This window comes from Marmota monax, unplaced genomic scaffold (genome assembly GCF_021218885.2).
Source record: "Marmota monax isolate L192 unplaced genomic scaffold, Marmota_monax_Labrador192_F-V1.1 WCK01_AAM20220418_F8-fsc00020, whole genome shotgun sequence".
Classification (NCBI taxonomy): Eukaryota; Metazoa; Chordata; class Mammalia; order Rodentia; family Sciuridae; genus Marmota; species Marmota monax.
Window position 1 is genome coordinate 15,879,234 of NW_026692912.1, and position 12,521 is coordinate 15,891,754.

General features: G+C 35.9%; 1 protein-coding gene across 1 annotated transcript; it reads left to right on the top strand.

Moving 5' to 3' along the window:
• The first annotated feature begins 9,197 nt into the window (after nucleotides 1-9,197).
• Nucleotides 9,198-10,133, top strand: LOC124097283 (olfactory receptor 1J21-like). The gene has a single exon (XM_046451727.1). It carries the CDS (start codon nucleotides 9,201-9,203, stop codon nucleotides 10,131-10,133), a length of 933 nt encoding a protein of 310 aa, XP_046307683.1. The 5' UTR covers nucleotides 9,198-9,200.
• Nucleotides 10,134-12,521: the final 2,388 nt, after the last annotated feature.

Consider the following 12,521-nt stretch of genomic DNA (forward strand, 5'->3'; position numbering starts at 1 on the left):
ATGGCTATTTTTAGGGGTTGGGATGTAGCTCAGTAGTAGTGTACTTGCCTGGTTGAGACTCCAGCATTGCAAAACTGGTTCTGTCAAAGTATTTGATGTAGGGACAAAACCCTTCCAAGCTCACTCAAGGAAGCTAACATTACCCTGATACCAAAACCAGGCAAACATACCACAAAAAATTAAAAGAAAAATACCCCTAATGAACAAAGTTTAAAAAAATTCAACACAATACTAGAAAATCAAATTCAACCTCCTAAAACAGATTATATGTCAAGAGCCATTCATGAACTATACATGAGGACCTTTTCAGCATTGTAGCCAGTGAGTGGGAAAGTCTGGTATTGGGAACTTCCTATGGCAATCCCACAGGGTAAGATCACCCAAATACACGTGAACTCCCCCTCAGCTGTGCTCAAAAAGGTCCCATACAGCACCGGAGATGGGGTGACCTGCTGTAGTCACAGAGCCTCTCGGAGATGGGTGTGACCTGCCAAGATGCCAATCAACCTGCTGACTGCAAGACACCATGAAGCAAGACTCCATCCCTGCCTTTGATGTACCCTCTTAAATAAACCACGGAAGCCATTTTCTAATTGTTCAGCTCCAGCTTCTGTGTGTGCTGGACCTGTCAGGCACTCTGCATTAAAACTGATTTTTGACTCTGCATCTTATTTCTTCACTAATTATTTCTGACTTATTTTCTCCAGTGGCTTACAACCTTTTGGGCAGGAAAAAGGATCCTCCATGAGGCTCTGGCTGCCTCGCGATAACTATAGAGGGATTTGGGGATAAAGCTCAGGAAGACAAGGCCTGCTTAGCATGCACAAGGCTCTTCAATCCACAGCACTACCAGAAAGAATATATACAACAGAGTCAAGACAGATTAATCACAGATATGCAAGGATGCTCCAACACATGCAAATCATAATAAAAATATACATTAATAGAAAAAGGTTAAACAGCATATAAGCATCTCAATACATGCAGAATAAATAGTGAGTGAAATTCAATAAGTCTTAATGACTTAAAAAGACAACCCTCAAGCTGGGCTCTGTGGCACATGCCTGTAATCCCAGCAGCTTGGGAGGCTGAGGCAGAAAGATTTCAAGTTCAAAGCCAGCCTCAGCAAAAGCAAGATGTTAAGCAACTCAGTGAGACCCTGTCTCTAAATAAAATACAAAATAGGGCTGGGGATGTGGTTCAGTGGTCAAGTGCCCCTGAGTTCTATCTCCAGTACCAATAAATAAATACATAAATGAATGAATGAGTAAATATTTAAATAAAAGACAACCCTCAAAAATCAGATATAGAAGGATATAACTCAATGCAATAAGGACAGTATATGACAAACCCACAGCCTATACCATTTTGAATGGGAAAGGCTGAAATAATTTTATCTAAGATGAGGAATAAGACAAGGATGTACATTTCTACCACAATTATTCCAAATGTTATTTGAAGTATTTGCATGAACATAAGGAATGAGAAAGAAAGAAATTTTATCCAAATAAAAAAAGGTTACATTATGTGTTTGCAGTGGACAATATATACATATAGGATAGACTAAAGACCTTGTCAGAAAAAAGTTTTAAAAATTTATTAAAATGTATTAATGTTGCAAGATAACAAAATTAATAGATTTTATACACCAATAACAAAATTGCTGAGAAAGAAATCAATAAAGAAATTTCATTCATGATAATTATGAAATTAAAGGAAATAAATATAAATCAATTTAAGCATGGAAACAAATGTTCTCTGCAATGAAAATTGCAAAACACTGATGAAATATATTGAAGAAGACACACAAAAACTGGAAATACATCCCATGTTCATGGATTGTAAGTTTTAATTTATTAATGGTCATAATACCCAAAACAATTTACAAATTCAATGTAATTCTTATCAAAATATCCATTATATTCTTTCACAAAAATATAAAGAACATTCCTAACACTTTTATGGAATCACAAAGCACGTAAAATAGCCAAAGGAATCCTAAAGAAAAATAACAAAGTGGAGGCATCATGATATCTGATTTCAAAACATGCTACATAGTTCCAGTAACCACAACAGCATGATATTGGCATGAACACAGACACTCTGACTAAGGGTGCATAATAGAAGATGCAGAAATAAATTCGAGCAAAACAACTTTTCCAAATGCCACATTTTGTTAAATCTAACAATGCTGTATTCTGTTCCACTCAGGCCAAAGAAAGTATAATATGCAACATCCTCCAGATTCTGTATGGAAATGAAATCCTGTTTACTCAGTTGCATACGGGAGTGGAGTAGCCCATGCCCTCGCTTGTTTTGTGGAATTGTGTCAATGGAAAAACTAGACCCATTCTTAGCACCCAGAGAATAAGGTAGAACATTGTCCATAACTCAGGACAAACTGATACTTGTGTAGACTTAGCACAGATTACCTTCATTGCTTGAGTCTTCCAATATTTATAGAGTGTCCTTCTGCATACAATACAGTGTAATAAAGAGGGAAGATACAACCCCCTCACCTTCTTGATATATTTATGTTTCAAAGAGGAAGTAGAAGATTATGTCAACCTCACTGAATGTGGGGCAAATTGATTAAAGCATATCCTAGGGCACCTTCAAAGGAGCCACTTTGACAACCCCAGTTCAATGAACAAACTAACAAGTGTCAAGGCAACCAGAGTAGGTGTGGTAGATTGATGAGACAAGGCTCTGCATGGACAGAAGCAGACACAACAGACCATCTCCCAGGAGTATAATAGGAAAGCATCATGGAAGGAGATTCTAGGTCTCTGACTAACAGAAATTGAATGGCTGCTGTCTCCAGTGTTATCCATTCTAAGTCCCTCAATGCACCAGACACAGAGAATTTCTGTGAGTTCCTGAACTTTCAAAACCAGGCATTATAGTTCATTTACCTGTCTTGGACCTGGAGACTCATATCCACCATCTCCTGCCCTAGATGGAAAACCTGAAACTCACTGAAGTAGACCAGCAGGGTAAAGAGGATTGGGGTAGCTACATCTGAATCTGTTAAGAGATGACAGTCCAAGCCACACTTAGAGGAGGTTCCAGATTGCAATGTTAGGCCAAAAATAACCAAAAGCTTCAGAGCACTCACCTGGATAGACTGTTCTCTGGGAAGACTTCCTGGAGGTAAAATTCTTGACTCTTGGTTCTTCAAAATGCAGAGCAATGACCATTTGAAGATCCACAATGGGACAGAGAGATAGAGACACCTCCAGTGTTAACTCCAGCATCAGTACCAGAACTAGAGTCAATTCTGGAGATCCAGTTTTAGTTCTACCACCAGCTGCCTAGCTGGATCCAGAATCAATATTGCAAGGTATGCAGCAGCTCAACTTGGAGATAGCACCAGTTTCAACCTAGAGCCAGCCCCATCATCAAGACTAAAACTAGCTATGGAGCTAGAGTCAGTCCAGTGCAAGTATCACCTCCAGGAAAGAGCTAGAACCAATTACAGAAATGAATTAATATACTGTTAAAGAAATGGGATTACTCGTTGCTCTTGGATGATATTGACTGGGAAGGGGCTCAAGGGAGCTCTCTAGATTGATCTCAATGCTTTGTGTATTAATATGCATTTGCCAATGCTGATTCACTTGTTCATGAGAATTTCACCATATTTGTCATATGATATTTTATGATATAATTTCAAAAAACTAACAGAACAGATTTAATTCCACCTCATTTTCAGGGGGAAAGTCAGTCAAGAGCGATTGTGGCAATATAATAATATTTCCATTATGGAGAAATGGCTGGGAAAGGCATTATGGAGGACTACTCATTCAGCTTTTAATATATAGGTAGGTTTCTTTCATGATAATTCATCAAGTTATATACTTCATGGATGCTCATTACTGCCTATGAATATTTTACTTCCATTTAAGAATTTTTGTTTTAAGAAAATATCATTTTAATCTACCCTCACAACACATATTTTACCCTCCTGTCTCCCCTCAGGCAAAAATCACTAGTCTAAAATTAATGCCCTTGATTCCATTGATTTTCATAGTTTTATTCCTATTTGTATATATCTCTAAAATATATGTATATACATTTACGCATACACATATACATCTCTTGGCTATCTTTGGCTGCCATAATAAAAATACCACACAGTGAGTGACTTTATAGAAATTCATTTACTCAAAGTTGTATAGATTAGAAATCGAAGATCAAGTTTCCAGTTCATTTAGTATCTTGTTGAGGACTGTCTTCTTCCTGGATTTCAGAGAGATGCCCCTTCTAGCTATATTGTTAAAAGGCGTAGAAGAGAGAGAGAGAGAGAGAGAGAGGGAGAGAGAGAGAGATGCTGTCCATTCTCAAAAGGACACTAGTCATATTGGATTTAATGCTCCATCCTTATGATTTCATTTAACTAGTACATTAGAGATCCTTTGTCTAAAACATATCCACAATTGGTGTTAGGCCTTCAACATATACATTTGGGGCTAGGCACAAGCATTCAGGCTATAAAAATGGATACATATAAATCTTTCCTTTGTTTATGTATTTTTTTAATATTGTCAGAGCCTTGGTTTTTCTTCTATGAATACATTTCTTTCATGTATATATGATGTGGTATATAATTGCTCTATAATATTCCTTATGTAAAAAATGCCATGACTTGTTATTTTCCATCTTTTTTGGAGATTATAGATAATATTGTATATATTTTACATATTTAGGTCTCTAGTTAGTACAAGATATTTTTGGGTTATATAACCATCGATGGAATTGAACAGCCCATAGCAATGCACATTTTCCACTGCAAACCATATGACCCAGTTTCCCTATTATAAGTAGCTAAAATGTTAGGTTATACATCCATAGTCACCAAAAACCATCCTTAAATTTAACTTTTCTAACCTCTTAATATAAACTGAACCTTGTTGAGGTTTTAATTTGTCTTTTCATATTATAATGTTGGCCACTTTTTCATGCAGTTATTTTCTGAAGATCTTTTCTGAAATCCCAGTGAATCTTATTTGCATATTTTACACCTTTTCTGTTTGCATGTCTAACTATTAAAAGTATTTTCAGAAGGTAAGATTTGCATAGGATTTGGAAAGATGGGAGACCTAGGTGTGTAGAAGGATAAAGGTGAAGGTCTTCTAGAAATGGTATCTGGTACCTGGAGAAGAGTACCATTATTTGTTAATTCAAGAGATCCTTTTCTCATACTGTCTAATTAAATGAGGAATGTTGTAGAGTTGTGGATATTTGTAATAGCCATGCAAGGAAGGAAGGAAGGAAGTGGATTTCAGAAGGAAATATACCCCTCAAGAGTAACATTAGTCAAATTCACAGAAACTCAAAAGCTATGGTAGTTGTCAAAGCATGGACAGTATTGTCAACTTTCAACTTCTAGGAAAACAGGTAGATCTTTTGTAATGTTATCATCAGGTAAACAGATGCTCAACTATGATCTGTAAGACGCAAAAACCATTCCTGAAGTCTAAAATCTTACAAGACTTCTTCATTCAAATAGCAGTTTCCAATCCATATTTATTTTTAATATAATCAGAACTAACTAAGGTTTATAAATGTTCACATATATTCCCATTGAAAATCAACATGTGATATTTATTTTTTATCAGGCCTTGACAAGATGTAACTGGAGATGTATGGAAAAAAATCAGGACCAATTTTAAAAGGAATTGAGAGGGAAGTATATATTTGAAGGTATTTTGTGGTTATATGAGAAACTTACACCAATAGAATATTAAAACCATAGCTTTTGGTCAGGAGAATAAGATTTACATGAAGTTATTTTATTCCCCAAGTCCTGTGGTGAGAATGAAACATATTTCCTGACTCTTTTGTTCAAAGACTGAAGGTATTAGAGTATTACTGGTATTCTTGAAATAGCATGGGGTTCAGAAATAAGATACTTGGGTAAACACTATCTACCAGCTTGGTTTGTTCTGGACTTGACTAATATTTTCCCTAATGTAAACAGAGAAGGCAAAAAGGGTTTTGAACTACAGCTTTCTAGTAGCAGTCTAATATCATTATATAATATCTAATATAATTATTCTAATATCCATTCTAATATCATTATTCTAATAGTTGATATAATTATTCTAATATCTAACATAATTATTCCTCATTATTCCATCATTGTTAGTTCTCCAAGAGTAAAGTCTCTTATGACTACTTCAACAAGTAGTTCATGTCCCAAGAGAGCTAATTGCAATGAAGTCATTATTATCTTTTTTTTTTCGTATTTGGTGCAGGGGTGAAAGGATTTCACCTTGGATCATCTCCATAGTTTAGAAAAACAAGGGCTCACATTTATTTCTCAGCCTATGAACAAATGTGTATAGATATATTATCTTTCTCTGGTTTTGAACTGATAACTCTTTTTCCTTTTGCAATGTAACAGTGAGCCCCATTGAAACTCTACATATTTCACCGTGCTCTACGTCTTCCAGAGAAATGGAAGAACCTTTCCATGTCCTGTAGCAGAAGGTATCTGTGATCATTATCTAAGGGTCTGTGTTATAGAAGTGTAAAATTTACTTTCAATGATATGGTCACATTTGTGTGTGTGTGTGTGTGTGTGTGTGTTGGGAGTGTGCTTCTGATCCCTAGGCTCCATCCCTGCTCACACTAGAGTATAACAGACACCTCTGTGTAATTTATCTTCAACTGAGTCACCACCCAAATTTTGAGATAATGAGGTGAAACCACATCTTTATGTAGAATAAATTATCTCAAACTGATTCTTCATCTACTGGAAAAAGATACCTTCTTTTGCAAATCTTTAATCCACATTAAGTCTTATTAGATTTTCTCCCAAATTTTACACCCAACTTCTATAAATTTCTGCATTACTGCTGCCATAATCCAGATGTAAACAGGTATTATTTCATTCCTAAACTCCTGTAGGAATCTCCTATTTTCATACCTGCTGTCTTTCCTTCCTACATTCTGATCTCTACTCATTAAAGAGCAAACGGAATTTTTTTTGAATAGTATTAGTAATCTTTTTTTTAACCATATGATTTATTTTTATTTTTTTTAGTCATACATGACAGCAGAATGTATTTTGACATATGATACATATGTGGAATGTACATACATCAATCATATTGTCTATTCTGCTGCCCTTCCTATCCCCCTACTCCTCCCCTCCTCTCCCATCCTTTCTCTCTATCCAATCTAATATGACACACTTTTTTTTCTTTTTCTCATCACAACATCATATATGTATTCTGTATAACAATGAGGTTCTCCTTCCATCTTCCGTGCATAGAGCAAACGGAATTTTGAGTCACTTCCTTTCTTAAATATTTTGAGGTGTATACTATTTCTATGACAGTAAAATGGAAACTTTCTATTATTTCAGGAAACTTTCTATAATGCTTTACATACTCTGGCCTCTCAACAATTCTCCAGGTACCTCTATTACCCAGGGTGGCCATGACCTTAAATGTTCTCAGCTCCTCAAATGTCCCAGCCATATTCTCTCCAAACACTTCATTGGAGTGCTAATTTTTATAATCTTCATATGACAGACTGTTATATATTCTGGGCTTCTTGAAAGACAATATATAGTAACCTTTGCCACCACCTCGCCTCTTGTAATCAACAATCTATCAAAATCATGAATGTCCATTCCCTCCAATTCCAAGCTAGGAATTTGTATTCATGCTACAAGCTAGGAATTTGTACTCCTCATTTCAACACTCAAAAATGGTACATAATGACATATGAAGAGTGCTATTTATCTTACTGGAAGTTGCAAAATATTTTAAAAATTTGCATGCCCAAAAGATAGCTATTTAACATTGTCACCATGATAAAGTATCTGTTATTAACATGGAAATAAATCAGATGACTGGATATATAATTTACCTCAGGTAATAATATCACATCAACAGAATTTTTAGCCTAGTGGGCTAAAGGATGTGGAACATTCAAAGATAATTTCAATCAATTTGAGAGAATTGGTACATTAATGTGTACTTTAGGTAAGCCCTCCCCCAAAAAATGAGTTATGAATAACATAGGGAGGCAACTCATCATTTCAACACTCAGAAATGTTCAGACTAAATAAATTTTAATGAAATTTGGATTCTATATTTTACTAAATTATCATATTCTCTTTCCCTATCAACTGGCAATTTTTAAGAGGAATTGGTCTAAATTATCAAAAAACATGAAGGAGTAGGAAAGAGGAATAATAGCATTAGAAAAATTTAAGAAATGGTAGAAATACAACAAGAAAGTATTAGTTAAAAATAACTGGAAGGAAACCAAAATGAGGAACCACTTCTTTCAGGTTTGAAAGAAAAAAGCTATCATTTGTTTCTGCAGGAGAGACATGGAGAACTTCATCTTGGCCAATTCAGGATGTGGCTAGAAAAGGAAGTATTTACTGGCATTCCATAGACTTTAAAAAGTAGGATTTGGTTTGAGATGAGAGAATACACACAAAAAAAGGAATTTGGAAGAGAAACAGAATGTTTCTTCGCATTCTATGAAAATTCCTTTAGAAAGGTTGACATAAGACTAAAAAGGGTAAGTGGGAAAGAGTTTTCCTGAAGAAAAAAAATGATGACTTTATTACAAAGTATATCACCAGACATCTGATGTTGTTGATCGGATTCATGCCTTTAAAGGCCCTTCCCTTGACACGCTGCATATGATTTTTTTCATCAATTTTCCAGACCCAGATATCTTATTGATTCAAAGCTCCCCACAGGGTTCTCTAATCTTGATCCAAACCATGGAAATAAAGCATCAGCCAAAGTGGGCTTCAGAGCCTGTGAAAGGTTCAGCTGGCTCAATAGACCCTTAGAGATTTTCTACTACAGTCCCATTGTCCGGTTTCTTACCTCGCCTTGCACCTAATTCCTTAAACTCTGATTTCCATCATGAATTCATGGACTCCTCATGTTTGAACCTGGTCTGATCTGATGATGATTCAGATGTTTCTTGATTTCTGCAAAAGATATTGTGTTGGTTCTTGGTGGACAAATAATATCCTTTATCCAGATCATTCATCACTAGCCATTAATGTGGCAAAAGATTAAGGTATTCATTCAGATTAAAATGCACATATTGACTAGTTCAAAACTATGTTTTTATTATGTAATAGTAACCATGGTGTCCCCTTCTTTCTTATTTCCATCTCTTCTTCATCTCCAGTAAAAGAGAACTTGAAGAACATGAGGAGAGACAATCAGAGCAGTGTGTCCCAGTTCCTCCTCCTGGGGCTCCCCATCCAGCCAGAGCAGCAAGGCACGTACTACGCCCTGTTCCTGGGCATGTACCTGACCACAGTGCTGGGGAACCTGCTCATCATCCTGCTCATCAGGCTGGACTCTCGCCTGCACACCCCCATGTACTTCTTCCTCAGCCACTTGGCCCTCACCGACATCTCTTTCTCCTCAGTCACGGCCCCAAAGATGCTCATGAACATGCTGACGCACACTCAGTCCATCTCCTATGCTGGGTGCATTTCCCAGGTATATTTTTTCTTATTGTTTGGGGATCTCGACAGCTTCCTTCTCACCTCAATGGCCTATGACAGGTATGTGGCCATCTGCCATCCCCTGCACTACACCAGAATGATGAGACAGAGCCTCTGTTTCCTGCTAGTTCTTGTGTCCTGGGTCTTATCCGTTGCCAGTGCCCTTTTGCACACCCTCCTCCTAGCCCGTCTCTCTTTCTGTGGAGACAACACTCTCCACCATTTCTTCTGTGACCTCTCTACCTTACTCAAGCTGTCCAGCTCAGACACCACCATCAATCAGCTGGTCATCCTCACTGTAGGAGTGATGGTCATTACTCTGCCATTCATATGTATTCTGGTCTCTTACATCTACATTGGGGCCAGTGTCCTGAGAAGACCCTCCATTAAGGGACTTTGCAAAGCCTTGTCCACATGTGGCTCTCACCTCTCTGTGGTTTCTCTGTACTATGGAGCCATTATTGGACTCTACTTTTTCCCCTCATCCAATACCACTAATGACAAGGATGTCATTGTGTCTGTGTTGTACACTCTGGTCACCCCCATGCTAAACCCCTTTATCTACAGTCTGAGGAATCGGGATATGAAAGGAGCTCTGAGGAACATCCTCAGGAGAGGAACGATTTGAGTGTGATGGGCTTTGTCTTCCTTATTAGTGTTTCTGAGACCATCTCACTTGCCATGAATGCATTCCTTTCCTCTGAATTATCATCCTTAATGAGTCTTGTGGAACATTTTCCAACCTATATTTTCTTTTGCCTTGGATTTACTTTTTCTTTCTAAGTTTTTAAATTTATTATTATTATTTTTATTTTTGTGAACTAGAGTCTTAGGAAACATTTTCACATAGTATATTTGTCCCACATTTTTTTTAACTTTTTATAGTGAAAGTCTTTCTAGTTTTCATTTCATAGTTTGTAGTTTTTTTTATAGGTAAGGTGTTTTCCTTTCTTAATGTCACAAAAATATTTTTTCTGGTAGGTTTATTATTTCTTTTAGATTTTAACTTTATAATACACTATAAATTTATTTTTATGGATAACAATTTTAAATCTAGCTTCATTTTGTTTTTTATTTTCTTTTAAATTTATTTTAATCTTTGTTTTTTGACATGCAAAAGTCATACATATTTATGGGGTACTATTAGATGTTTGCATACATGTATACAATGTATAATGTTCAAATCAAGGGAAGTATATCTATTTCCTCAACCATGTATCACCTTGTGGTGGGAAGTTTCAAAATCCCTTTTTCTTGCTTTCTTTAAACATATAGTGTAAGTATCCAGAGTCACCATATTGTAAAATAGAACATTAGAATTTATTTCTTCTAACAGTAACTTAGTACCTGTTGACCAACCTTTTCCCATCCCTCTGCCCCATTTCTTCCCTGAAGTTGTAATTTCTTGTCCTCAATCCTAATATTCTTTACTATTGTTAGAGTGACAGTGACTAGGCACACCACATCCAGATTTTTCTTGAAAATGAGAAGGTCTGTTCTCAAACTGAAATAGGTTGGCTCTTTGTAAAAGGTCAGGTACAAATCAGGAGCAGAAACTTGACTGGACTCTCTAGTCCAAGGAGGATTAAGTGGTTGTGAAAATAGCAGGAAGAGAAGAGATTTTGCAGAAGACTTTCAGGCTTTGCTGTGATTGTGAGTAATCAGTTTATTCTGCTACGGGGGTTCAGCCTTTCAGGGTGTGTGCAGAAGAAAAACTAGGCAGGAATTCAGGAAGTCCAGACAATCCACAGTGAGCTCAACCAGGTCTTCAGTGTAGTTTAATCCAACTATATTTTATCTTTAAGTGAAGAAAGATATTTCCCTGCCAAGCTACATAATTGTAGAGTCCTAGGTTTCTGTTTGAAATGGCAGTTTTGTCTTTAGTCCTGGGGAATCTGCCTGTGCTCCAAGCAAATGTACCTAAAACTTCATTAAGTCAATTACTATGACAGATATTTCCATAGCCATTATTTTAATGGGTTGTAGTAATTGGTATGAAGGAGGAAGTTAAGGGAGGTTTAATAACTCAACCTGTGCTAGTTTTGGAACTGGAACTCAATCTACTGTGTGTGTGAGTTCAAATCACATAACTATAAACCAATTACATATTTTTCAAACATCTGCAGTGTTTTCACCCATTTTACTGGAGAACTTACTTTCATTTTTATAAAAACACTGAAATAGCATGTGAACAAATAACATGTGAAGTTAAATTTACATGTGTATGTATGATGTTGTTCATACATGTGAGACATATAATCACATTTTAAATAATGTTAAGATAAATATTCATTTAGTAATCTCCAGGTTTAAATAATAATAATAATAATAATAATAATAATAATAATAATAATAAACTATCAAAATGTTGAAGTACCTTTGGTCCTTAACTTTATCTATTCTCAAAGGAAACCAGTTTCTTGACTATTTTCTCAAGTCTCTTACTTTTCATTGAGTTTCAATGCCTCTGCACTGATCCTTCAATTTTATTGGCTTTGTATTACATATAAATGAAATAAAACTGTATTTATTCTGCTTAATTTTGCTTGTGTTTTTTATTTCTGTATGTATGAAATTCATCTACATTTTCATGTCCCACTATGAGACTATGTTATGCTTATCTACTCTGTTTTCAGTGGCTTCTTTTTCCCTTACAGCACTTTGCCATTGTGTTCACACAACTACAAATATTCTCTGCATGCATCCAGTGTGAACATGCACAAAATCCTATGAATTCTCTACCAAGAAAAGGAAACACTGGATTACAGGGCACATGTATATCCAATTGAGCTATTACTGAAATAAACTCTTCTACAATATAAATACACTAACATGCTGTGGGCATAATTTAATGGCACAGAACTAGCCCAGCATGTGCAAGGCCCTGAGTTGAATCCCCAGTACCACAAAATGTTAGGTGTTTACCTAGCATATGTATGAATTGAACAGGATATATATACATATATATATATGTATATATGTGTATATATATATATATACATATATATATATATGA